Source organism: Hemicordylus capensis, chromosome 1, assembly GCF_027244095.1.
Source record: "Hemicordylus capensis ecotype Gifberg chromosome 1, rHemCap1.1.pri, whole genome shotgun sequence".
Taxonomy (NCBI): domain Eukaryota; kingdom Metazoa; phylum Chordata; class Lepidosauria; order Squamata; family Cordylidae; genus Hemicordylus; species Hemicordylus capensis.
In genome coordinates, this window is record NC_069657.1 from 148278232 (window position 1) to 148304689 (window position 26458).

Consider the following 26458-nt stretch of genomic DNA (forward strand, 5'->3'; position numbering starts at 1 on the left):
CAGTCACCACAGAGCTGCTTCAAATAGTAGACAGCTATATATCAGGCGTGCCCATGATGTTCCCAAAAGCATGTAGAACCTATGCTCTCTTTTTCTAGCCTACTTTCCTTAAGGAAAGTAAGCTTATGAGAGCACCCAGGTAGGGGTGTGTGTGTACGTTCGTGTGCACTTCCCATCAATTTCACAATGCTTGGACCGATTTGGAACAAAGTTGCTACAATTGTAGCAACTGTATGCCTCAGTGGCATAGTTTGTGATGGTGTCATAGGAACATAGGAAGCTGTCATATACTGAGTCAGACCATTGGTCTATCTAGTTCAGTATTGTCTTCACAGACTGGCAGCAGCTTCTCCAAGGTTGCAGGCAGGAATCTCTCTCAGCCCTATCTTGGAGAAGCCAGGGAGGGAACTTGAAACCTTCTGCTCTTCCCAGAGCGGCTTCATCCCCTGAGGGGAATATCTTACAGTGCTCACACTTCTAGTCTCCCTTTCATATGCAACCAGGGTGGATCCTGGTTAGCTTAGGGGACAAGTCATGCTTGCTACCACAAGACCAGCTGTCATCCACCTCAATTCAAGATGGCAGAAGCATGAACATTTGAGGCAGAAGTGAGCTAACTTGTGAAGATGGTAATTATTAATTAATATTATAATGAAAGGAAAGTAGGCAGATTAGTTCTTACTGGAACTTGTTTAAATTGTGTGTACATACTGTACTGTGAGAAACAAGGCCTATCACAGCACACCACATATGCACAAGCAGTGTGTGTGAGAGAGATATTATGAGTCCTCCCATATTATGAGGAATACTGCAGTACATGAAATATATGTGTGTCTGCTATATCTGTGAAGCTAAGAAACTTTCAGATCCTTAGGACACTTCTAAACAGGACACTACCCCTGCTAACTTGGCAAAGAGGTACCTTTTAATGTGGTGACTCTTTATTTAGCAGGAGGAGAGTAACTGGCCCTATCCACCCCCAGCACAGTACTCCAGTGACTGTAGCTGGTATTTATCTGATGTTTCTTTTTAGATTGTGAGCCCTCTGGGGACAGGGATCCATCTTATTTGTTATTTCTCTGTGAAAAACGCCCTGAGCCATTTTTGGAAGGGCAGTATAGAAATCGAATGAATGAATGAACAGGGTGTTTAGTCACAGGTTGCTACATTTTGTTCACTCATTCTTTAAGTTGTGGATGGCGGGGAGCGGGGAAAGGTCACAGAGAAAATCACATAACTTTTTGTGTGAAAAGTCACACAACTTTTCATTCATCTATTATCAAACACCCCGCCCCCCGCATGCTTAAAACATCACATTTATTAACACAGAAAATCCAACTTTGAGAACAGTGGTACAGCAGTGGGGAGAGCACACATGTGACTGTTAGTGCTATAGTTCCACCTTTTTGAGAGAGACATGCACAAATATAAGAAGTAGGAGGTGTAAAGGTCAGTTTACTGTGTCCCAAAAAGTCACAATGTATCTACCGTTAATATGAAAGAAATGTCCCAAGTCTGCATGTGACTGCAAGTGGAAAAGCAACAACTAGCTGGTGCTACAAGAGGCCTGTCAGCGGGGGCACAGGGTGTGTGCACGCTAGAATTCCACTTGAGTGCAACTCTCCATGAACAGGTCTTTTGCTGCAAAATTGGACACATTTTCTCCAGACATGGAAAATATATATACATTTTCTTCTTAAAGAAAGAAATTACATGGCTGCAGAAAGACTTCAATACACAAAAGGACTATTGAAAGCTAAGAAACCCAAGAGCAGCCAAGTGGGATTTCAACTGCTTCTTGCCATACAAACCCCAGTCTCTTCTATGTGGTCCCTCAGCCCTTTCCCAATAGGCCATAATATGCTTCATCTCTCCACCTCACCCCGCCCACCATCACACCGGTTCCCAATTAAACGTTTTTGTTACTTAAATCCATATACTGAAAGAAAAAGAAGCTGCAGTCAGAAATAACTTACATGAAATTCCTGAACTGCATACAGATCAACTCACTAAATTTAAATATTCCAGTTGCCAAATCTGGGTGGTGGTTTTTTGTTGTTGTATATTAAGAGAATTCAGAACCACGAATGTTGAAACAAACAACATTCATTACCACAGGGACAGTTCACTTCGCTATGGCTGTCAGAATCACCTCCAAGAATCTGAATATACTCCTGCAGGTTAAAACAAAAGTCTGGTATCGAAGAACTCACACAAAAGCTCATATTCTGGCATATTCACAGGAAACTTAATTACAACAGCACTTGCTTCAATAGTTTTGTAATGTAAAAGTAAAGCCTACATTGGCCAGAATGTAGTATGATACTCATGTTTTCGATGCCTCTCTTTCACTTTCTCTTCCACATCAACAACATAGAAATTCAAAGGCAGGTGAAGCCTTGCCTATGATATGAACATGTTCTTTGGAGGCTAGAGTTGCAATCAGGAAGTGTCAGATTAGCCAAAACTGTATTTTTATCATCTTTCTAAGCTAGGTTCTGAACAACTTTAGACAGGCATAAATTTCATTGAATATGTAAATAAAAGTTAAATTAACGTAAACATAAACACACCCTTCCCATCATGACTGAGCTTAGCCATTAATAATGTTCAGAAGCGATGTACAGCTTAGACATTAAAAGGTGTTCTTAAGAATATTTTGCTGAACCATTATCCAAAAGGCAAAACATCCTTAAAACTACAGTTGCAAGGACCCCTAATGGGTCTCAGGACCTTGGTGAGGAAGGGGAGCTTGACTCTTCCCTGGTGTCATTTTCCCCATGAGAATCTCCCTTCCAAAGCTGCTATTTGCCCGGGGGGGGGGACCACACCCAAATAGAAGCCTACAAAAAACAGTTGCAGAAGGGATTTCTGAAAGAAAAACAGGCTGGAGGTTAAACTCTGGGGAAATATGGCTGGAGGTTAAACTATGGTCCCGAAATGGATCCTTTTCCTCACTGCTACTTTTTTTTTTTAAGTAGTATTTAAAGGTGACAGAAGTGCCATATGTTGTCTAGTCTGAGCTCTAATCCAGATGGCCCATAGCAGGGCCTCTTCCTACCAGGGTGGGTCCTAAGAGAATCACTCCAACACCACTACACAAAGGCTATGGATGTAGAGATGGTTTCAGGGATCAGCAGTGGCTCTGCCCGCCCCGCCCTGCCCCCCGCCTGCCCCCCCCCCGCAGCTGCCCAAAGATGCCGACCCCTGATGCTGGGCCCTGCATCAGTCCATACATTAGTTCAAGCTTCCACTAGAATAAGTTGAACAGGCCCTAGTCCCATGCCTCTTCCCACTGCTTTCTGCCTGGATCCGAGCAATAGTGCAACCACAACTCAACAAGTAGTACACTGTTGCTACAAGGGACTGGTGGTCATATGAAGGGGCAGAATAACATGGAGACACAGCCCACCTATCCTCAGTCACTGGAAGTTTGACTTCAGCAGAGATGCCCCACATTTCTCAGCTGTGATGGTCCAAAACTGTGATGGTGAACTACTGTTGTTTTCAAAAGGGTGGCAGGGGTGGAGAAGAACAACAACGCTGCACCAAATTATTCAGTGGTTGACACTCCCTCTACTTAAGAGGCCCCATCTTCCAGGATGATGATGGGCAGAAAGGCATCTGGTCATTGAAGAGCTTATTGCTAGACCTAGCTACACATATCAGAGAAGGACAGCATACAGTGGAGGGCTTTTGAATCATTTCTGCTTAGTTGCATCACAATCCTGGGATGCTGATTGAATTCTAAACAACTTCTATAAGACCACAAGCACATGACAATTGCAACCCATGCCTCCTGTACGCCAAACAGATTTTCTGGACTAACCTACTACAGTGACTGGTCTTTCCAATTGCAATTTGGAGGCTTAGGCCCAATGCATATGCACAATCAGTGCCACGGTTTATGCTTGAAACACCATTATGTAGACACAGCTCAACATGGAAAGCTATGTCAGCCACAGCGACCCACCTAACACCTATGCCAACCAAGTGGGGAGCCACTTCACAAAAAAAGGCTTGCCATGTGGAGATGCATCCCCATGACTGCATTGCAAAGCAGTAATCATACCACTTATTCCGATTATTATACCATTGAGCCTTTAAAGCCTAGGAATCAAAGGGCCCACTGGGAACCTCTCTTACGTCAAGGCAGAATGAACAAATACCTGAGCTGACCCAACCAGCCCCACTGCACCAAAAAGGATGCTGACCTAGGCCTTCCTCATTAAGTATCTTTATGCATTAAGCGGTTTAGCAGCCATTACGTTTTTAAGAGATTAGAAGGTTCCAGGAGCAAGAATAGCTGCTGTGGCAACACTAGGCAGGGAAGGAAACCACTGATGAGGGTTTATTGATCCAACAGTGTTGCAGTCTGGTTCTGAAGTTGATCTTGTTTGCCGACTTGCAGAACCACACTTGACAGTCTGGATACATCACCCTCACTATTCATCCCACGGTGAGAAATTTTGCAGACTAGTTGTACCCTGAGGTGCAGCGTGTAAGCAGAGGGATGCCTAACCCTTCACTCCTGGTAGAGAGCCACACCACTGTGGTCCAGAGAGTGCAGCTGCTAAGATGGCCACCCAGTCATTTTCATGCTGAGATCCATCAGCACCAACTCCTTTCAGCTCCCTCCTCTTGTGTTTTAGTACCCAATTCAGGCAGTTCCCATTGCCTTTTCCATTCTTTTGTCAATGGAGTTTGCTCCAGCAAAGTTTATAGGTGGAGGGGGTGGGGGAGAAATGTCCCACTCACTAGAAACTCTAAGCCAAATCCCAGGTTGACTCCATATTTTGCATCCTCTTTTCCCCCGACTGCCAAGTGCTGGCCTGTCATTATCCCCAAGATTCTGGGCTCCCCCCTCACCTTGCTGGATAGTGGAGGCAGAGAAGCTTCTGTAGTAGGAAGGGGATTTTCCTCCTCTGGGGAAAAAGAAGAAGAAAGATTTACCCTCTTAGCACTGATACACTTGCCCCCATTTCTGCCCTGAATACTTCTCCCACAAAAGCTTTTCAGGTTCATTCGCTAAGGCAGGAGTTTCCAACTTTGGGTCGTCAAATGTTAGACTACAACTCTTATCATTCCCAGCCACAATGGCCAACAATATCTGATTGGGAGCAGTGTTCCCTCTAACAGGGATTCCCAGAGGTTGTTGACTACAGTTCCCATAATCCTCAAGCAAAGGCTATTGCAGATGGGGATGCTGAGAGTTGTAGTCAGCAACATCTGGGAATCCCAGTTGGAGGGAACACTGCTTAGGAGCCCCTGCTATATGGGGAGCTGGAAAGAAGGGCTTCATCTGAACCAATGTCCAGTATCTGGGATATGATAAGCAATATTAAAGTGAAGAGTCTGTGCATGAATATGTTTATTTTTACCCCTGTTCACACACCCCCAGGCCAACGTATGTTTTATCTAGGCAGGCTTCAGCCCTAGCACAGCATCTCACCCTCTCCTGAAACAACACCTCCCCACACCTTTCCTGCTTTTTGCATGGTCTGCAGATTATAATCCCAGGTTAATTCTTCACCAGTTTCACAAAAGTCTTCTTTTCAGTTCTCCCAAAGGTACATTTAAAAAGCTCCTGGTGCTTAAACCATGTTATTAGGCCATGTTATTAGGCCAGGTTTCGGGTTTTTTTCTCTCCAACTCCCTGCACAGGGGAGGTCTGCAGAATTAGCTCTGACTGAATGTTAGGACCAACAAAAGAAAGTACTTTTTCACAAAGCACATAATCTCTGGAATTCTCTGCCATGGGATGTGGCGATGGGTACTAGCTTGGATGGCTTTAAAAGGGGCTTAGACAAATTCGCAGAGGACAGGTCTATCAATGGCTACTAGTCTGGTGGCTATAGGCCACCTCCAGCCTCAGAAGCAAGCTGCCTCTAAATACCAGTTGCAGGGGAGCAACAGCAGGAGAGAGGGCATGCCCTTGCCTGTGGGCAACTGGATGGGCCTTGGGCCTGATCCAGCAAGCCTCTTCTTATGTTATGACTCGCCACCTGGAGTGGGGCTAAAAGCCTTCTGGAGACTCCAACTTACCATTTACTTGTGAAAAATACTACAAATTGCTTTTTTTGTATCAACCTTGAAGACTTGAAGTGTGAGCACTGCAAGATATTCCCCTTAGGGGATGAAGCTGCTCTGGGAAGAGCAGAAGGTTTCAAGTTCCCTCCCTGGCTTCTCCAAGATAGGGCTGAGAGAGATTCCTGCCTGCAACCTTGGAGAAGCCGCTGCCAGTCTGTGAAGACAATACTGAGCTAGATAAACCAAAGGTCTGACTCAGTATGTGGCAGCTTCCTATGTTACTAACCTGCCGTGTTGGGACAGCAGGGGCCGGCATTCTCCACGCCCTCCTAATGAATACGCAATATTTGCGGCGGGCACCCCAGGCCCTTGTTCGCCTCTCCCTTTGTTTTGCGTCCTCCCAACACACCAGCCGGCGCCAAGGGACCGATCGCGTTTCAGCTTCTCGAGTGTTCTAAAAGCGCCTTCCCCTGCGCCTGCTAGGCCAGGCCTTGCACACCCATTTTCCTGCCGGCAAATAGAAGCAACCCACACGTATTCTTTGCCAGCAGCAGCTTCGGGTTGCAAACACCTCTTTGCTGCGGGCACTTTAGGATAGGGGAAAAATGGAACATCCTCAGAAGAAGCGAAGAGCACCCTCCTGGCTGCGTTGGATGGTTAGCTACACACAGGAACACGCCTCGTACTCCGCATTATTTAATTCGGAAGGGGGGGGCGACCGCCCACCAGCGCCGTACAAATTGTTGTTCAAACGATTCGGAATCCCCACTTGACAAATGCATGTGCTTTGAAAGAGGGAGGGCCCGGTCGACACAATCATCCTGGATCCTATTGGGACAGGGTGGCTGGGGAACTAACGAACTCCGGAGTAAGGGGCCTTTGAGTCATTCGCCTTTTAATTCACATTACCCTGCTGAAGACAGGGGAGCAATTTCGAAATACTTCTGCTGGTTTATCCCATAGGTTAGACTCTAATAGGTGGTGGCAGTAATAGTAGTACGTGTCTCAGGGGATCTACTGCTCTTTCCCTACCCATGGAAACGGGAGAAGAGATCTGTATGTCTGCAGCGCTTCCGACAGGCAGGGTCTTGAAAGGCTAGCCCTTTTCTTTTCTGCTGTAAGGCCAAATTCCTCGCTTTTGTTTTATGCAAAAAAAAAAAAAAAAAAAGAGCGGTGCTGCGCTCCAAAATACCAAGCGAGCCGAGCGCGCTCTCCGAGATACGCCCCCCCCCCCGCATCGTGCAAGCAAGAAATCTCCAACCTACTAGCAGGGCCCACCGAAACCAGGCCATACCTCACCACTTGAGGAGGCTTCGTCCGGGCTGCACCATGACCGCTGGACTACACCACCCCGCTCTCCTTGGATACAATTCTTCAGCTGTTGCAGTCTCCGCTTGCGGCTGTCAAGAGAAAAGAAGGCAGGCTCCTGCCAGAAAGCCCAACCCAGTCCCGAGGACGGGCAGGGGCAGCGACCAATAGAACGCGCGGCTCCATTGTGATGTCAGGGCTTTGCACTTTGAACTGGTGAGGTAAGGCAAAACAACCCCAGACAACAGCTGGTTAAGACTTCGGTGGAATTCTCTGGGCTGGGCTGCTCTGGCTTGCGTGGAGGCACGCAGAGCCCCCCACCTGACCCCACGTGCAGCCTCGCAGAAGTAGCCCGATGCCCATATGTCAATGCACGTAGATATTTGCACCCACGCGCGCTGCACTGTCTAGAACAGAACCGCTTTAAGTTTAAAGCATCCGCAGCCCGTGGCACAATCGATGCTGTGTCCTTCTTCATAATGGAAGTCGCTGAAAAACTCCGACAGCCGGAGGTCCGTCTGAGGCTGCCCCTTTTTTTCTGAACCCTGCTGCTACTGAGTGCTGCATCCGTGTGAAGATGTGGGCAGCGGATTCCTGTAATTCTCTGGCCTCTGCCATGTATAGCCACACACGCGCACATACCCTGATTGGATTAGTGGGAAACAGCCTTTTTTTTTTTTAACATGCACATAGATTTAAAATGTATATTGAGTGAGTCTCTTGATTGAAGCTAGGAAAAATACTTCCTCTGATGGAAAAGTATGTGTACATAATAATTGTACAATAAGAAAATTCCCACCATCTTTAATTCATGTTCACACCATTATGCACACTTTTCCAGCACCTTGCTTGTTTGTTGCATTTATATCCTACCTTTCTTCCATCATGGAACTCAAAATAGCGGTGCATTGGGAAAGTAACTTGCCTAGGGAGCAAGAGGTTGCTGTTTCAAATCCCCGCTGGTATGGGAAACACCTATATCGGGCAGCAGTGATATAGGAAGATGCTGAAAGGCATAATCTCATACTGCGTGGGAGATGGCAATGGTAAACCCCTCCTGTATTCTACCAAAGAAAACCACAGGGCTCTGTGGGCACCAGGGCACTTTCCAGGCTAGCTGCTCATCAGTAGCGAAATGCCTCTGTTTGGGCAAGTTGCATTCAAAACACAAACAGTAGGGGGAGCAGTCTCACAGCAACTAACTCAAAAAACCAGCATTTTTTTCACATTGCAGCGATTAAATTTACAACAAGGCATTGGAAATGTGAACGGTACCCTGCTGTCCGTGTAGGAACTGCAGTGTCACGATGCAGGAAGTGTGGAAGCACGCTTCCAAGATATGTCCTGACCCCATTGTAGGGTCTAGTCTGGAAAGCTCCCAGGAGTCAACACTGACTCAATGGCACAACTTTAGTGGCTGCTCATCCTTGCAGGCACTGAAAGACAGCTTAGCTTCAGTAAGGGGGCTGTATCAGGTGACCATGCCCTGGGAGCTTACTGGACTGAACAGAATAGATGATTGATTCACAGTCTGAGCTTGGTACTCTTTGTGGGGTAATGGGGTTTTTGTCAGTTACTGCAAGGCAGAAATCCTGGCATTTGCTAGAACTGCAGCATGCCACCTACAAGATCAGTTCAGATGGACTCCTTGTGTTCCATATGGGTACAAGTGAGCTGGGGTTCATCAGAGTCTATTTTCAGTGCAAAGGTTCAGCCCTGAAATATATGTGAAGAAATAATAGGAGACTGCTCTTGAGCATATGCAAATAACCCCCCTCTCTCTCACCACCAAGAAACTGCAAACAGCCCTCACAAATCTAAGATTTCAAGCTTTGTTGAGTGAAAGGGAATGTGAATGGCAAGGGAGCGGTTGGTTGGGTACAGGCTTTACTAAGGTGGCAAGCTGAAGGCAGCAACTCAGCAGAGAAAATACCAGAAAATGGACTGTTGTAAACTAATGAGTGCAAAAACACATTGAGGCGAGTCTCACTATCAGTGAGCCTCGCCAAAATGAGGTCTGTGGGGAGAGTGGGCTTAGCCCACTCTCTCCGCAGACAATCGCCCATGGAGCCCTGGGCAGCCAGATCAGCTGCCTGCGTGACTTCCGGCTCCGTCCCAGAAGGTCCAGGATGCTCAGCGCAAGTGAACGGAGCATCCTGGAAAGACCCCCGAGCCCAGGAGGCTGCAAGCCGGGGGTCGAGGGTCTACTCATCAGCGGTCTACTTGTGTGTCGCTGGCGCCACGGCAGACACACGAGCAAAATGCCAAGGCTAACTGAGTGCTTGCTCTGTTAACCTCGGCTAAGGGGAGGGGGAATTATCCAGGTTTGCTGCCGGGAGCGTGCAGCTCCCTTTGAAGCACACGATCGGCAAAAAGCAGGCTAGGCTCCCTTAGCCTGCTTTTTGCCGATCGTGAGAATCACCTCACTGACTCAGCATTTTAGGTCTCTGCTTACAGGGGAGTTTGCTGGGTCTGCTGGAGGTCTTAGGGCCATGTTACCCAAGGGAACATCAGGGCCCCCTAAGGACAGCCCTTTGTGTTGCTCCCATCCATAAGGAACATACTCATGGATGGGAGCAACACAAAGGGCTGTCCTTAGGGAGCCCTGCTCTTGTTGCTGCCATTAAAATTAACTGGAAGGGGCCCCCTACACTGGCTGATTTGCCCTAGGCCCCGCACTCTGCCAGGGCTCTCTAAGGGCATCCAAGCCTCGAGGACTGCTGGGTGTTCATGTGTGAGCAATTCCATATTATTCTCACAGCAACCCAGAAAATAGAGGGAAGATTGCACCAGGTCACTAAGGTAATGTCAGGGTGGAGGTTTAAATCATCCCAACCTGTTTTTCTCCATTATAGTGCATAGGCTCAATGCCAGATAATGTAAATCTGAATGCCTTAAAACATGCATGCAAGTGAGCAATTGTCTTTTCTTCTCTGGAAATAATGGCTGCTTTAGATAGAAGGCACAGGAACAATGTCTCTGTCAGGGGCCTGGCAAATTGCTTATTTTTTTTGCAATTATGAAGGCTAGAATTAACTTATAAGCAAATAAAAGTGAGGTGGAAGGTATCATAGTTTGCCACAGATCATGTCATGTCCCTAGTGAGGTGGTGAGATCCCAGATAGGGCTTATTGAGCCTAAGGCAGGTTCAGTAGAATTCCGTTCCAGTACGTACGTATTTGTTAAGGCAGGGCTCAGCTGCAGAACGTGTGAAGTGGAATAATCATCTGCTAAAGAAATGGCTTGACCAGCAAGCCAGAGGTTGCTGGTATGTTTCCCAGACTATGGGAAACACCTATATCGGGCAGCAGCGATATAGGAAGATGCTGAAAGGCATCATCTCATACTGCACGGGAGGAGGCAATGGTCAACCCCTCCTGTATTCTACCAAAAGAAAAACCACAGGGCTCTGTGGTCGCCCGGAGTCGACACCGACTCGGTGGCACACTTTTACCTTTAAAGAACAATCTCGCAACACCTTTTCTACCTTATTCCAGGGTACACTGGATAACAGAATTATCAGCTTGTTTGACACATTGGTCTTTTGCTGATTTGGTGTGCCATCCATATGGTACATTACCTGGGACTCTCCTTCCCTGAACCTGGAGGTTGATAGGAAAGTTAAATGCCTCTGTGCATGCACAAAAACACATATCCTCTCGATGGAGTCATTGCAACTGACTTCTATTTATCTGAATCAGATATTGTGGCTTTCTGCTAAGTTTGAACTCCTGCACCCCTTTCTTCTTCGGAATAATCTCCCTAAAAGACTTGTGGGAGCAAATACGCTTACTATGTTCAAGACTTTGGATCCATAGAAGGTATGCTTTTCTATTTTTGCACCTTAGCTGTGGACGGTTACCAAATCCAGACCCTTAGAAATTGTCTTTAATTGCTGGATTGAATGCAGACCACCCCCAGCCCCACACACTTATTAGACAGCACAGCAGTAGCAAGAGCACCCATACCTGGTAGAGTTTTCTCTTTTGTGCCACTACTTTTTAACTTTGTATTTTTTTGGACTAAAGCCTTTTTGTCTGGACCCGACAACCCTATCTGTAATATACACCTTGACTAACTTGCTTAAGATCATCTGGAGCTATTGCCTTGTTTGCTGTTTGGGATACCCTGGAGTGGAATCATGTGGGTTAATTTATGAGTGAGTTGTTGGATGGAAGGCCCTGATCAATGACAGAAACTAATTTTATTTTATTTATTTATTTATCAAATTTGTACACCGCCCCAAACTTTCGTCCCTGGGCAGTTAACAATAGCATAAAGCAAGTTAAAACATATACTTAACAATTTAAAAATCACCCACAAATTAAAACCTTAAAATTTTAAAGAACTGAAAAGGCTTGGGTGAAGAGGTGGGTTTTCAAATTCTTGTTAAAAAATTTCAGAGATGGGGAGGATCGTATCTCAGTAGGGAGCACATTCCACAGTCTTGGGGCAGCAACCGAGAAAGCCTGTCCCCGTGTGGCCACCAGCCGAGCTGGCGGCAACTGGAGATGGATCTCTCCGGATGACCTCAATGGGTGGTGGGACTCATAATGAAGAAGACATTCTCTTAAGATACCCAGGGCCTAAGCCAACTTCAACTAGATACGCTTTTTGTTCCTTCCACCTCTTGTGTATCTTGTAAACTGGGCAATTATTTCCAGCCACGGAGATTCCTTGACCAGGGAAATTCCTCCAAATTGGGTAATATGGAATGGGAGTTTGCAAGGTGGAGAAGCCACAGAGATGGTGCACCTATCAGGCAACCACTGCAGCTTGAAGCTTCTCTGTGTGATTCTTGCTTTATGTATATATACTACTACTAGGGCAAGGCTTCCTACAAACATATTCAGAACTCTTGATTGTAAATACATTATGCAAATTAAATGCAAGCATACAGCTGAGCTTGGCAGTTCATACACCTCCCGACATTACAGCTAGACAGGTTCTCAACAGGTAAGCCCCGCTAATCCCCAGTGAATAATACAACTGTGGAGACAAACAGCCAGACTGTGACCTTTATTGGACACGCATTGCTCTCCTCTTGTATTTTGGGGCTCAGAGAATGGTGCACATGACAGATTCCCTCTCTCTGCGGGGAGGAACAATCTCGGGAAAGACATACCGGATGTCGTTAAGGGCTGAGTCATTATCTTCAGGCACAAGCCGATTCCCTGGTCCTTCTGCACTGCCTCCTGCCTTTGGCCCTTCCACGGGCTTGTCCTCCTCCTTCACATTGTCTCCCGCACCTGGACTCTTGGCTTTGATGGCCAAAGGAGCAGCCACTTCCTCACTGGCTCCCGGGGCTCTTCTACGTGCCCGCCGGCCACCGCCTCGTCTCTTTTTGGGCACATTGGAGCTAACGGAGAGCAGCCCCACATTCTGAATCTCAGACAGACTGCAGGCCATGGCCCGATGCAGGTCCTTGTCTTCATCTTCAGGGTAGATAAAAGTGGACCCAGCACTCTGTGAGCGCGGTGGGGTTGTGATGTCAGTCGCAGAGCTCAGGACTTCAGGTTGCTCCTGCTGGATGCGTTCCACTCTCGCCTTCAAGTTGTTGGTGGAGTCTAGAGGAAGAGAGCAAAGGAGGAAAAAGCAGCACATGTGGGTAGCCTTGACCTCTTTCAGGCCCAGGCCCACTGCAGCTCAGGAAGAGCTACATTTTGATACAAGAGCCCCTTGTATTTTGTCTGAAGGCTTGCCGTAATGGGATTTGCATAGAGATGAGGGGGGGGGCAGGGAGGAGTTCTTTAGCATTTATAGGGGCAAAACAGCATAGAAAGCATCCTCAATTTCCTGGCCAGTGACCCATCAACAACCTGAAACCAAAGAGGACCCACAACAAGGGTGAATAGAGAATCTTGATGCTGTTGGATCTCTCTCCCCTGAGGCAATGCAATGTGGAAGAAACATGGACCAACTGAAACCTGCTCAAGATATGTCATTCCTTACACTGCTGTCAGTGGGTCAAATGTTGAGATGCCCTCCTCACTAGGGAGCCCCTGGCCTCAGTCAGTTGAGTTATAGAGCTGCTCTAAATCTGTTCCAAGTACCAGTTACTCATGCTAAGACCCTTTCTGGACTGGGCCCTTGCTCTTTCCTTCCAGGTGTGCCCTTCCCTAGTGTCTCCAAGGTTCTAATTTCTTACCATGCACATCTGCCACTTGGAGTTCCCCATCCTCACCAATCTCTACCCTCTCTTGGCCATTCTCAAGGATCCTGAAAAAGAGGACAGACAGTTTCCTCAGGTGCAGGAGGCAGAAGGAGGTTTCCCACGTTGTATTCCTGTGGCAAATTCCCCTCTTCACATATCCATACGGAGAAACATTCATGGTGGTTGCTCCTCCAGGTTATAGAACCCCTTTCCCCTAGAAAGTCACCATACCTGAGCATTTAAAAGAAGCATTGAAAAAACTATATATTTGGGCTGGCATTACAGGGTCAGGGTTAGGGTGACATTTGAGTGGAAAGTTCTAATATTACTATTATAATGTTTTAATTAATTTTTTATGACACCGTTTTTACCCACAACAAATCTAGGGCAAGAGTGAACTATATTGTACATCTAAATAAATAAATTTACTGATTGAATTTAAAAAACCACTCAAGAAAGGAAATACATATACAGTTGTCTAATTAAGAAATAATTATGCAGCTGTATTCTGCAGAGGTCAGTGTTAGATGGTATCGTTCAGTGTCTTCATCAGTGATTTGAGCGTAGAGCAATTATCATATTTGCAGGGGATATAAAATAGGGAAAGACTGTAAACATTCCATAAGCTATACAATTCAAAATGATCTCAATAACAGGGAGAGTTGGGTAGAAAGAACAAAATAAAATTCAACCAGGACAAACATGCAGTATTACATGCTCTACCTAACTATGGTAATCCCTCGCTTGCAGTACTATGTTCAGTTCTAGACACTACTCTTTATGGATTAAGAAACCCCCATAAAGATCAAAAAATGAACTCTTACCAGATTAAATAATATTTATATTAATAATATTAATAATAAATAATAATAGTATTTTCAAATGAGGCAATATTATAATTGTAAATATTAAACAATCTGAAAAGAAAGATGGGTGAATGACAAAAACAATTATCTTAAGCTACAGGGAGGTAGGTTTAGGTTAGCATTAGGAAGAATTTCCTCTTTGTAAGAATAGTTCTGCCTGCACACATGAGATTAAAACATGCTCTTGAGCTTATTTTCACTTGTGCTGATTGTGATGCATAAAACAATCAATACAATTCAACTAAACATCAACTAAAACCATCAAAACTTCAACTAAAAAGCCTGGCTGAAGTAATGTGTCTTCAGTTGTTTCCTAAAAGCCATCAGGGATGAAGCAGCTCTAATCTCAGTAGGAAGTGCATTCCGCAGCCCAGAGGTGGGTAGGTGGACAACTACAGAGAAGACTCGCCTTCTTGGTTAATGAGAAGGCGAACAAGGTTAATGAGGGACAGAAGAAGGCTTGAGCATTCTAGTTTCACATATAATGCCCAGATTATGGTTTGGCATCCCATGAATGAGCTTTGTGCTCATGCATGCCCTTCTTCCCTCTTCCTCTCCATTTGCACACTCAGGTTGGCTCCAGTACTATTGGGTTCTCCCTGTTACTTCACCTTCTGGTAGTTATCCGCTTGCCATTGATGAACTTAGTAGATGTGGAGACAGAGCAGAAGCCAATCCCCAGTTCAGCACGAGGCCCAAAAGAAGTGAAGAACTCTAGAAAACAAAGTGGCAACATCACTGCAGGGGGCAGCTAGTGAAGATCCCCAGAAACTCAGGCTGATGGTACAGGCCCTCCCAAGCCATGACTGATAGTGGGACAGGACAAAGGAGGTATAAGTCTCAGAAGGGAGAATGTTTTTCGAACATTTGAAAAGAACAGATGAGTTGAATCTGTATGAACAGACAAAGCCAGAATACGCTAGAAAAGAAGAAATGAAAGCTGGAAAAGCACAGGGAATGAATTCTGGCAAGCCTGGCCATGATCTGGATGGGAAACAGATTGCCCACTGGATTGCAGCATGGAATTCACACTCTTACCTGTCTGCCCTGGGGAGTTGTAGGAGCAATAGGAGTAGGTGGCATCCCCTGGTATGACCCATGGGGACATTCCTGCTTGGAGATTTGCAAATGGGGACAATTCATCTGGAAATCAGGGAGAGGATTGAACTCTATCAGTGACTTCACAACACCAAAACATAGTGATATACAATATAATCCAGATAAGGCACAGACTAATTCATTTGGAATGCTTAGCATGCATAAATGTGTTACGGTTCAGGGACTGTAAGTATATTATTTTCAGATACAACTCAGCAATACAAATTGCTGAAATGGGGAGAGGTACTTTGGAAGAGCACCTTTGCATTTAGAGGGTCACAGGTTCAATCCCAGAAAGGGCTAGAAAAGTCCTCTATTAGAAACGATGGAGAGCTGCTGCCAGTCAGTGTTGACAAAATTGTCCTAGAGGGACCAATAGTCTGACTCAGTATATGACCAGCCTCGTATTTCAGCAACTAGGCTATTTCTCAAGACCAGAAGGAGAATATAATATGCATCTTCCAAGCAGTGAATGAGGTCCAGAGCAGGAAGAATGACAAAGCCTGGAACATTCCCCCATTGTAGTAAGTAGTAAGGCCCCACAAATCATACTAGCAGATAACTCATTGTAAATCTGGACAGCAATGAGAGATACAGCCAATCCCCAATCTTCATTCATTAGGGACTCTTCATTCATTCATTAGCCTCTCTGGGCACAATCTGTTTGTTTGCTTTTTAGTTCCTAAAGGGCTTTGAGCAGCTGCTCACATAAGGCTGTAGAGAGGCTTACGGCTGATGCCAAGATCCATTGGCAGGCGGCAGAGCTCATGCATTGTATACTGAAAGTCTCAGGTTCAAGCCTAGCATCTCAAGTTTAAAAAATAAAATAAAATAAAATAAAAGGCTCTCGGGTAGTATGGCTGGGTGAGCGAAGATCCACACGGAGACCTTAGGAGAGGAGAGCTGGTCTTGTGGTAGCAAGCATGACTTGTCCCCATAGCTAAGCAGGATCTGCCCTGGTTGCATATGAATGGGAGACTTGATGTGTGAGCACTGCAAGATATTCCCCTCAGGGGATGAAGCTGCTTTGGGAAGAGAAGAAGGTTTCAAGTTCCCTCCCTGGCTTCTCCAAGATAGGGCTGAGAGAGATTCCTGCCTGCAACCTTGGAGAAGCCACTGCCAGTCTGTGAAGACAATATTGAGCTAGATAGACCAGTGGTCTGACTCAGTATATGGCAGTTTCCTATGTTCCTATGACCTTGGAGGGCTGCTGCCAGTCCATAAGCAACACTGAGCTGGATGCATCAATAATATAAGGGAGATTTACACATTTCCTACAACTTGTTCTCCTTGTACTAGCACTTACCAAAGATCTCAGTAAAAGGATCTTGTCCTTCAAAGAATTCTCTGAAAACTTCATCTGCATCGCGAAAGGTAAACATGCAGTCAGGAGTCCCCGTTGAACTCTGATAAAGATCACTTCCTTGCAGGAAACAAAGCAGACACCCACAATCATTTCTCAGAGCCCTCTACACACCAGGGAATGAAGAAAGATGGTCAAGGGGATAATTTGCTTAGGATAGCTGAGGCTGGCTAGGAAGTCTTTGGGCTGCTTAGCCAAAAGAAACAGGTCTCTCCTGAGGAGAAGGAGGGAGGAGGAGCCCTGGCCACATATGAGTACAACTCATCAGGAAAACCACAGTTCCCAGCATGCATTATTCCATCTTGACCATAGGGAGTCTCCATTCATGCTTTTCTGGCAAATAGTGGTCAGACCAGAGGAAAGCTTCCAAAATAAGTAAAAGTACTCTGTAAAGGGAGGTAGAGAAGAGTTTATCAATCACGAAAGCAGTCCTATCAGTTGCATTTTGAGCCAATTGGCTCTTAATCAGGGGAAATGTTTGTACACTGAGGAAACAAGTTATCCTGGCTGGGAAGAAAATTTCCAGACATTACCTGGGATGGCCTGCAAAGGATAGGCCACTGGCCTTAGGCTCCACATGCTTTCAAGGTGGAAGGGAGGATCTCAGAACTTAGGCAGGAAAGTACACCCCAACATACAGTACATGGAGAATGCACCCTTGAATTAATCAAGTTCCTTTTAATCAACTAGGGTGAAACTCTTACCTATGCTTGTGCCCATAAGTCCTTCGAGGCCGTAGAGGTCATAAAGGTCACGCTTATAACCTGGAAGGAAGAAGGAGCAGGATCCCAACTATAAGCAAGTTCTACTTTTGCTACAACCCCTGAACAAGTTCTACAAATACCACAGCCGGCCAAATACCTCTTTGCTTTGTATACAGATAGTACTGACAAGTAGACCCAATACTTTTCTCTGCTCAGTATGTAAGGAAATTAAAGAATTCATATCAGCAAGATATGATAAAGGGCTTCTAGCACAGACAGCCTTACAAAAATGGGTTAAACAAATTAATACAGGAAGGGTGTATTAATATCTCTTACACATGTTTATGATGCCAAGTGCAACTTAAAAGTCCAGTTTATAAAACAAATTCTACATGTATGTGCACAGAAATCAGGTGTATCCATTATTCTTCTGTTATACTGATATTCCACCATGGAACTCAAAGCAGCATACATGGAATTCCCAGGTAGTTGCCCAGTCAGGCCTGAGCTTCAACAAAGAGGCTTTACCATATCCCTCAGACCATAACCTGGGGCCATATCTGAGAATGATGCTGAGTGTTACTAAAAGGTCCCTGCTGTCAGAAAAACCTACCTGAATACCAAACTGACTGGTATACATTTACGGTGTTGAGTGCAGACGAAAAGTCTACTTTTGTGACAGGAATGCATTTTTGCTGACCTGACTAGCAAAAAATGTGACCAGTGTACAAACCTGAAAGGGTTCTGTTTCTGGAGTGACACCGGCAGCAGCTCAAGAGCCATAGGTGCACCATAGGTAACGCTTCCAGAAAAAAGACAGAGGGGGGCCAAAACACAAATGGAGCAGCTCAGGGATCAAAGACCCTAGGAACACGCAGCAAATGGGGCTAAAGAGAAAGGGCTGAGCTCTTACTGTCTGACAGCACTTCATATGCTTCTGCTATTTCTTTGAATTTCTTCTCAGCATGTTCCTTGTTCCCTGGGTTTTTATCTGGGTGCCACTTCAGTGCATTCTTCCTGTACCTACAACATCACAGAGGAGAGGGGCTTGATTGTAGGCTTAAACAATCACCTCAAAGGGCCAGTGTGGGAAATGTCTGTTGACTGCCCACTAAATCACATTGAAAGGAGACATGAACACACACATATACCCCTTCTCACACGATGGAGCAGGACATGGAGTCAGACGTATTGTCCAAACCAGCCCTTTGTCAATTAACAGGAAGCTTGCTTCAGGCTTAATCGTAGGATTACGTGACTAATCATTAGTCTCATAGACGCTGCATAGAAACTTCAACCTGAAGCCAAAATAATAATAATTCTGGAGGTGTTTGCATGGCGGGGGGCGGGTGTGTGTGTGTTTATTTATTTATTTATAGTTATTTATTGTTAAATTTATATACCACCTTTCATTAAAATAATCCCAAGGCAGTTTACAGCAAAAATTAAAACAAGGTTATAAAACTGACACAATTAAAATATAAGCTAAAAATATAAAAACAAATCTAATTAAAAATTTAAAACACAAGCATAAAAACAGTACAAAATACAAAGAGCAGCAGCAGAGACAATCATATAAAAGTCTGGGTAAAAAGCCAGGATTTAACATGCTTTCTAAAAGCTGTGATGGAGACTGAGGTTTTGATGAGTCGTCCCTCTGTTCCTTTCGAATTTTCCCCGTGGACCATTCATACCACTTGCCCCCAGGTCTTTCTCAGGTCCTTTTGAGCCAATGGCTTTCCAGCCACCAGTTTGGCAGAGCTTGCTGGGCCAGCGCCTCACTGCCTTCCCACTGCCCCCACCAGCACTGGTAGCAGCCTGACTCAGAAGGTGGGCTCTGCCTCCATGGCCCCCCAGCTGGCACCTACATAAGAACATAGATCAAGCCCTACTGGATTAGGTCCAAGGCCTGTCTAATCCAGCATCCTTTTTCACAGAGTGGCCGACCAGATGCCTCTGAGAAGCCCACAGGCAAGGGTTGAGGGCATGCCCTCTCTCCTAAGGGTTACTCCCCTGCAACTGGTATCTAGAGGCATCTTGCCTCTGTGGCTGGAGGAGGCCTATAGTGCTCAGACTAGTAGCCATTGATAGACCAGTCCTCCATGAATTTATCTAGAACCCTCTTAAAGCCATCCAGGCTGTTGGCTGTCACCACATCTTGTGGCAGAGAATTGGAGAGAGAGAGAGAGAGAGAGAGAGAGAGAGAGAGAGAGAGAGAAGTTTATTCGGTCATTGACCAGCAAACATTTACAATAAAACAGTATGCATTTTACAAATAATATAACAAAACCTGGCCACGCCAGAGATAATGTCATTATCCACATTAGTTAAAAGATATTTTAAACAAAATTCATCAGACCGGCCAGGCAAATTATCTAACATAGGAGATATAAGTCTTGAACCAATTCAATAGGTCGATTACACATTGTGTGAAAAATTAAATGCTATGCTTTTGAAAAAGATGCTATGCTTTTGGCCTGCTGCAAAAGAGAGCGGACTCGAAGGAAGGATGGGAGTGGGCCCACCTCGGGCAAAGAAGGCAGTGGGAAGTGGGTGGGTGGGTGGATCATTTTTTATTTCTTTAAAAAAAAAATTCCCCACCCCACCCCTAGTGTTGACTTGCGCAAGAGCATCAGCTTGGGGGGGAAACCCCTGAGGCTTTAGGAAAAGTCGCTCTGTCACTATGACCCCTCCATACATCTGGGTACTTCAAAGTATCCCAAAAAGCCACTGCAGAAAGTGGAACTTTTTATTATGGGCATAATTCGGGCTAAGCTCCAAAGCACAGGGAAAACCGCGAATTTTGTATGGAATGCTCTCCATCAATATCTTGCAGGGACTTCAAGGTAAATCCCCCAATGTGCAAACGCATATCCACCACTCTCGGGGTACTTTGAAATACATCTGTTGCTGGGAATAGCTGAATAGTGAGCTCTCAAACACTGGAACATTCATTGTCTAACAGCTAAATAAATTAGATTTGGAGGGAATGTCCCTGTTCCTGACCTCTCTGGAAATCACTGAACCTGAAAGACTGAAGCCTGTTCTATATTTTCAGCAGAATGAGGTGGTAGAATCCTGAGATAGCAAAGGGAGCTGTATCACTTCAGACTACAGGTGGGAACTTTCATTTCTGAATGTTTGCCCACATTAAAAAATATGCCTACAAGAAGAAAACTGGCCCCTCCGAGAGAGCGGTTCTAGCCTAGCCATCTCCTTATTGTGCTAGCTTTCTGTTTCCAGGGAGCTTTGCTATTGTTTTTAAACTTGGGAAATATTCAGACATTGTGAATGTGATCCCCCCACCCCTGCAATCTGAAGCAGTACAATCCAGTCCAACATCTCAGGATTTTCCCTGCTGCGTGTTTAGACCAGGCTTGAGCCCTTGTCTAAGACCAGGATTTGATTCAAAGTTTACCAGCAAAAGCATAAACATTGTTGAAGGATACCTGTCAGATTCGCTATAGTATACTTATTTAGTTATTTATTTCATTTGTTTTGTTTTGTTTTGCTTTGTTTTGTTTAAAAATGCTGTGAGCTACTCTGAGCCTATGGGATAGAACAAGAGATAAAACAAACAAACAAACAATAAATTGAAACCCTACAGCCTAAGATTCTCACATGTCACATATTCCCTGTTTCTATGGGTACTTCAGGTGGGTTTGTTTGTTACGCTATCACATGTCATAGCAAATGTGAGTTGGTTTGGTGACTTGTCACTCTTTTGAGGCTATTCTCACAACCCGCAGAAACTGGGCTAAGGTTTGTGCGAGTCCTCGGAGTGATCTGCCCTGCTCCATGCTGCACAGAGCTGGGAGGCTGATTGTGTGGGAGCATGGAATGCGCGCCCACCAGGGAAACAACGATCATCTGGGGGGAAGTGAAGACTTGGGAAACCTTTTCCCTACCTGCCTGCCTGGTAGGTTGTGTGAATGGCCCTATTATTTTGTATATATAGGAAAATCTAACACATCTTGAACATTCCAAATCAAAGTTCCCACAGCCACAGAACAAACAACAATTTGCATCTTCTTCACCCTACCCAAAATGTCCTGCTATAATATAGTCACACTGAATGCACTGAATGCAGGAAGAGGGGACTCTAGTCTGAAGAAAAAGCTACTTACGACTTTTTTATGTCTTCTGAAGAGGCAGATTGTGGGATGCCCAGTGTTTGGTAGTAATCAACCATGGTGCTGTTTGTTCTGTGCAGAGGCCAGCTGTAAATCTGGAAATAACAGTGTGACAATAATCACCGACCACCTCCAGCCAACTTTCACGCCCAGCTGCTCCAGTTTTCAAGAGCACACAACTGAGCCCCTCTGCAGCACTCTTCCAGCACCAAATTCCCTCTTATCATCAGACACCTCACTTCTTTGCCTAATATAAGCTCTCTCTTCTTCAAACCTCATTTAGCTATTGTGCAGGGGAGTCATTTAGGGGGAGCAATCCCCCCATTTCCATATTTCAAGGCACATGTGAGTGTGATTACTTTGCAGGAGCAACTATATTTCTATTATAAATTATTAAATGAGCTTAGAATGTGCTTGCCAACAGCACAACAAATGCCTTTGCTTAAGAAAAAGAAAATAATGCCTGTATGACTTCTGTTGATAACACTGATAATACATTATATTATGTACAAAAAGTAATGACAAGAAATGTCTCCCCTGCACATTAGCTAAATGAGATTTGAAGAAGAGAAGAGACATAAGTTTTGGGTGGTATAAAATATGTTAATTAAAATTAATTAATTAATGAAATGCTCTTAAAATGCACTGTGTATATGCATGTTTGCATTTTTTTATTAATATACCTATTTACACCCCACATTTTTCTCTCAAAAAGCAGATGCTTCCAAAGCATCAATCAGTTAAAACCAACATCAATAAAATAAAAGCAAAAAACAAAATCAACAATCCAAAGCAACAAAAGCATTAATTTTAAAAAACCCAGTGATTTTTTTAAAAAATCCACACTAAACACAGTAAGCATAAGAAATCAAAATCAGCATAATTCAAACACTTTCTTGGTTTTTAGGCACTGGACTCAGCATAGTACTGCTAAAGGGGAAGCCAACCTAACTTCATGTGGCAGGGAGTTGTCTGTACTAGGTGTTATCACAGAAAAGACCCTCCCGTGTGTTGCCACCAGTTGAACTTGAGAAGACAGTGGGATACAAGAGAGCCTAGAAGATGAGTAGATTCATACAAGGAGAAGTAGGCCTTATATCCCACAGCAGGCCTTGAAACCTTGCTGCCCCCAACTGTACAGAATTCTGAAAAGACACCTCTACTTATGTGCCTCTTCATCACACAATTTTCATTGCAACTCAAGCCCTATTCAGACATTATGTTGTACAGGTGTCTGCACACATGTAAGTGTTTTTGTGTGAATGACTGATAATTCATTTTAAATGTGAACTTGGGTACAGGCACCTTCAAATGCCGGAAACAGACAAGAAGTGTACAACTGTACGTGTGTTGTATATACTAGGACAGCATGGATGATACCATTTCTGCCCATGTAATTAGGAGGGGGACATGCCGAGAGCATTCCCATCACGATGTCCTCCATGAACATACCTATGCCCTTCCAACATGTCCCTTTGTAATCTACTGAGAACGTCCTGATAGGTGTGTTCTCGAAGCATCCCTTCCTAATTGCATGGGTAGAATAATAGTATCCAAACAGGCCCAATGTGTGAATAACTGTATGTGTGTACACTGTACACAGATTGTAAGTGCATGAAACATAACATGTGAACAGGGCTTTTTATACACACCTTTGCTTTCCATTATTTGGGCTAGCTGCTGCATATATAAACATAGACCAGTCACCTGAAACGTACCAAACATTCCCTCTCTTACATTATTCTTGTCTACTATTGCCAGGCTAAGCCAAGATATGTTCCCAACAAAACTAGAAAACTGTGCAGTCCCTGCTCTGAAAGGACACAGGTTGAACCAGGAACTGGAAAGAGGAAAGGGCTTGCTTAAGCTATAAGCTATAGCACCTACCCAGTTTGATATTTCCCTCCCTGCTTAGGGACAAGATGGAGACACTGAGTGTTAAGAGATCCGTTCTGGACAGAGTTTCCATGTCTCGCAGAGCAGGGAAAATGTAATACTGTGGCTCATTTCCATATACTAATGCCCTCCTTGCAGATAGGAAACCTTCTATCATTTGTTGCCAAATTTTGTGCTGATAATATCTGCCAGCAGCTAACTTCTAGCCCTACTTCCTAGATGCTGCTACAAAAGGCTTCTGTGTTGGTGTACTCTGTATGACGGAATTCTTATCTGAATGTAGTATTATTTGTCTGTAGGTACATCTGATCAATGATCATAATAAAGCTATTTATTCATTCATATACTAATGCAGATTGCCCATTGTCCAGTACTGGGGGTGAATTTTAAAAAAAGAAATGGGGGGGGGTGGGAGTAAAAAGTTGGCAATTGGCATGGAAAACTAAAGTTAAGGGCCAGGTTACTAGGGGCAACCCTAGAATGTGCTTTAAAGGAAAAACCCCAGCGGGGAGAGGAAAGTTAACAGTGGGTGGTTGGGTGGCCAGGGGCTCTGAAGGAACAGTTAATTCTTGAGTTGGGTTTGTGATATATTATTAATTATTTTTATTATTAATTCAATTTCTATCCCGCCCTTCCAAAAATGGCTCAGAGCAGTTTACACAGAGAAATAATAAATAAATAAGATAGATCCCTGTCCCCAAAGGGCTCACAATCTTGAAAGAAACATAAGATAGACACCAGCAACAGTCGCTGGAGGTACTGTGCTGGGGGTGGATAGGGCCCGTTGCTCTCCCCCTGCTAAATAAAGAGTCACCACACTTTAGAAAGATGCCTCTTTTGTTCCATTAGCAGGGGTAAAGAGTTTTGATCATGTTGTATGTGCTTTTAAACTATAGATGGTTTTCTTACAGGGGTTTTCCTACACCATCAGTTTTTATGAGATAAATTTACGCTGTTTCTCATTTGATGTCTAGAATCCCTTCTCTCAGAGATGTGCTTTTTTACTGGCAGGCAACATGGCATTTCTCAGCACTCAAAACACAATATTTTGGACCTGGGGATATGGTAACACCACATAGCTATATTGTGATTGTTACACAGAATGTCATTTTAGATTTACTTTGCACCAGAATTTGCCCCTCATTCTCATGTCCACATCCTTTGGTAATCTTTTTTAAACCATGGATACATGTGTCTAAAAGATTCGTTGAATAGAGCTCACAGTAGTGGGAGCACTCCTCTTGCACTTTTCAAAACAATACCAGCAGCAAGACTATCGGTTCTAGCAATGTCCCACTATACTATTTTGTGAAAGGTTGATTTGTTGTTGTTTTAATTATTTGTGGGTGGTCTTTTCCTCCTGTCCTGCACTGGAGTGTGCATTTATCCAGATTAGAAAGAGCGAGGGCTTATCTAGCCTCTTGCACCTCTTAGCTAGAGTGTGCACCTACCCAGATTAGAACAGAGCTAAGGGTTATCTAGCCTCTTGCATGCAGCCCGTCCTTCCCACTTCTGCTATTACATGCTGATAGGATATAGTGGTATTGGTGTTGAAAGGAGATGTGCGGGAGTATCGCACAAAGGCTAGAATGTGGTGAGGGCGGGTTTTAGCCATACAAAGGTGAGTTTTCAAGTATGGCTCTTAATACTATGAAGATGTTTTTGTGGTGGCTGTCAGAGGGGCATATCAGACACGCAAGCTCTTTCAAGAATGGTGGCAGTTCTAAGAAACAGGCATGAATATCTATTAGGGATACGAGAGCAAGAGACATCTCCTGCCCTTAAGTCGGTCCCCAGGGCGTTTTTCACACAGCAGGCTTTACCATGAGTTTACTGCAAGGCATTACTGCAAATTCAAAGCTGCACCAAAAAAAAAAAAACCCGATGCAAAAAGTAGATTTTTTTACCCTGGATATAAATAAATTGGGTTACACACTAACACACAATGAAAAGCCCGAATCGTGTGTGAAGTGCTCCCTGATGGCTCACAGGGACTTCAGCATAAATCTGGCTGATATGTGAACACACACTCTCCATTCAGAGGAGATGTGGACTAAAAGCCCTATATGAAAAACGCCCAGATCTCTTACAGTGGGTAGCAACTAGTGGCATCCACCCCCTACTTAAAATTTAACAGAGCATGAAGAAATTAACTTCAAACTCCTGTCAACTTATTTGGAGGTGATAATTGTGTGATTGCAAAAATTTCCATTGAACTAGCACTGTTGTTAATGTTTTCTGTCATAAACATACTCTGTGGACTGGAGTGTTACTGCTGAAGCCAACAGCAACCCTTGATGTACCACTTCTGTGTTGGCAGCTGTTCATCTCACAGAGTGAAAGAATAAAGTCCCAGAGGCCTCTTGTTCTGGGATTTCCTCTATCAGTTACCACCAGTACGTCTGGCGATGACTCAGAACCGGGCCTTTTCTGTAGCTGCTCCTGGTCTATGGAATGGACTCCCGGCAGATATCTGCAGTTTAGGCTCGCTGTCGACCTTTAAGAGAGCCCTAAAAAACTTATTTATTTGGCCTGGCCTTCCAAGGCTTGTAAAGTGGTGTTGTTGTTTAAAGTATTTTAATTGATTTTAAATTATTTTAATTGTTTTTGAATTGTTTTAATATTGTTTTTAGCTCTGTGTTTTTAATTTTGTGTTTTTATGTGTTTTTAAAAGTTGTACCCAGAGCCTCTGGATGGGGGGGGGGGTATAAATGAAATAAATAAATAAAAATCTGTCTATCTATCTTACTTACATACCACCTGATATATACGTCTCTAGGTTTTGTACATAATAGAAATCATAATATAAAAACAAGCAACCAAAACACTTTCACAGAATAAAAACAATTAAAAACAATTAACAAACTGAAATACGTAATACAATACATAATACACATGCAATATGT

General features: G+C 44.3%; 2 protein-coding genes across 13 annotated transcripts in view; both read right to left on the reverse strand.

Annotated features, from left to right (window-relative positions):
* The window catches only part of DNAJB2 (DnaJ heat shock protein family (Hsp40) member B2), a 28773-nt gene extending 21296 nt beyond the window's left edge, over positions 1–7477 (reverse strand). For 2 of the 9 annotated variants that reach the window (XM_053281201.1, XM_053280357.1), the window contains exon 1: positions 7296–7477. In XM_053281201.1, coding sequence (XP_053137176.1) covers positions 7296–7322 — 27 coding nt within the window. In that variant the 5' untranslated portion in view covers positions 7323–7477. Of the gene's footprint in view, positions 1–1976; positions 2175–4869; positions 4926–7295 lie in introns of all 9 variants that reach the window. The other 7 variants (XM_053283138.1, XM_053282901.1, XM_053282748.1 and 4 more) reach the window with 7 other exon arrangements.
* A 4865-nt stretch (positions 7478–12342) lies between these two features.
* LOC128341102 (dnaJ homolog subfamily B member 2-like) overlaps positions 12343–26458 on the reverse strand; it is a 53947-nt gene continuing 39831 nt past the window's right edge. For 3 of the 4 annotated variants that reach the window (XM_053287201.1, XM_053287200.1, XM_053287202.1), the window contains exons 2-9: positions 21651–21751; positions 18437–18546; positions 17524–17583; positions 16763–16879; positions 15397–15501; positions 14970–15072; positions 13487–13557; positions 12343–12905 (exon numbers count right to left, since the gene is read on the reverse strand). In XM_053287201.1, coding sequence (XP_053143176.1) covers positions 12397–12905; positions 13487–13557; positions 14970–15072; positions 15397–15501; positions 16763–16879; positions 17524–17583; positions 18437–18546; positions 21651–21751 — 1176 coding nt within the window. In that variant the 3' untranslated portion in view covers positions 12343–12396. The remainder of the gene's footprint in view (positions 12906–13486; positions 13558–14969; positions 15073–15396; positions 15502–16762; positions 16880–17523; positions 17584–18436; positions 18547–21650; positions 21752–26458) is intronic. The other variant, XR_008314206.1, reaches the window with a different exon arrangement.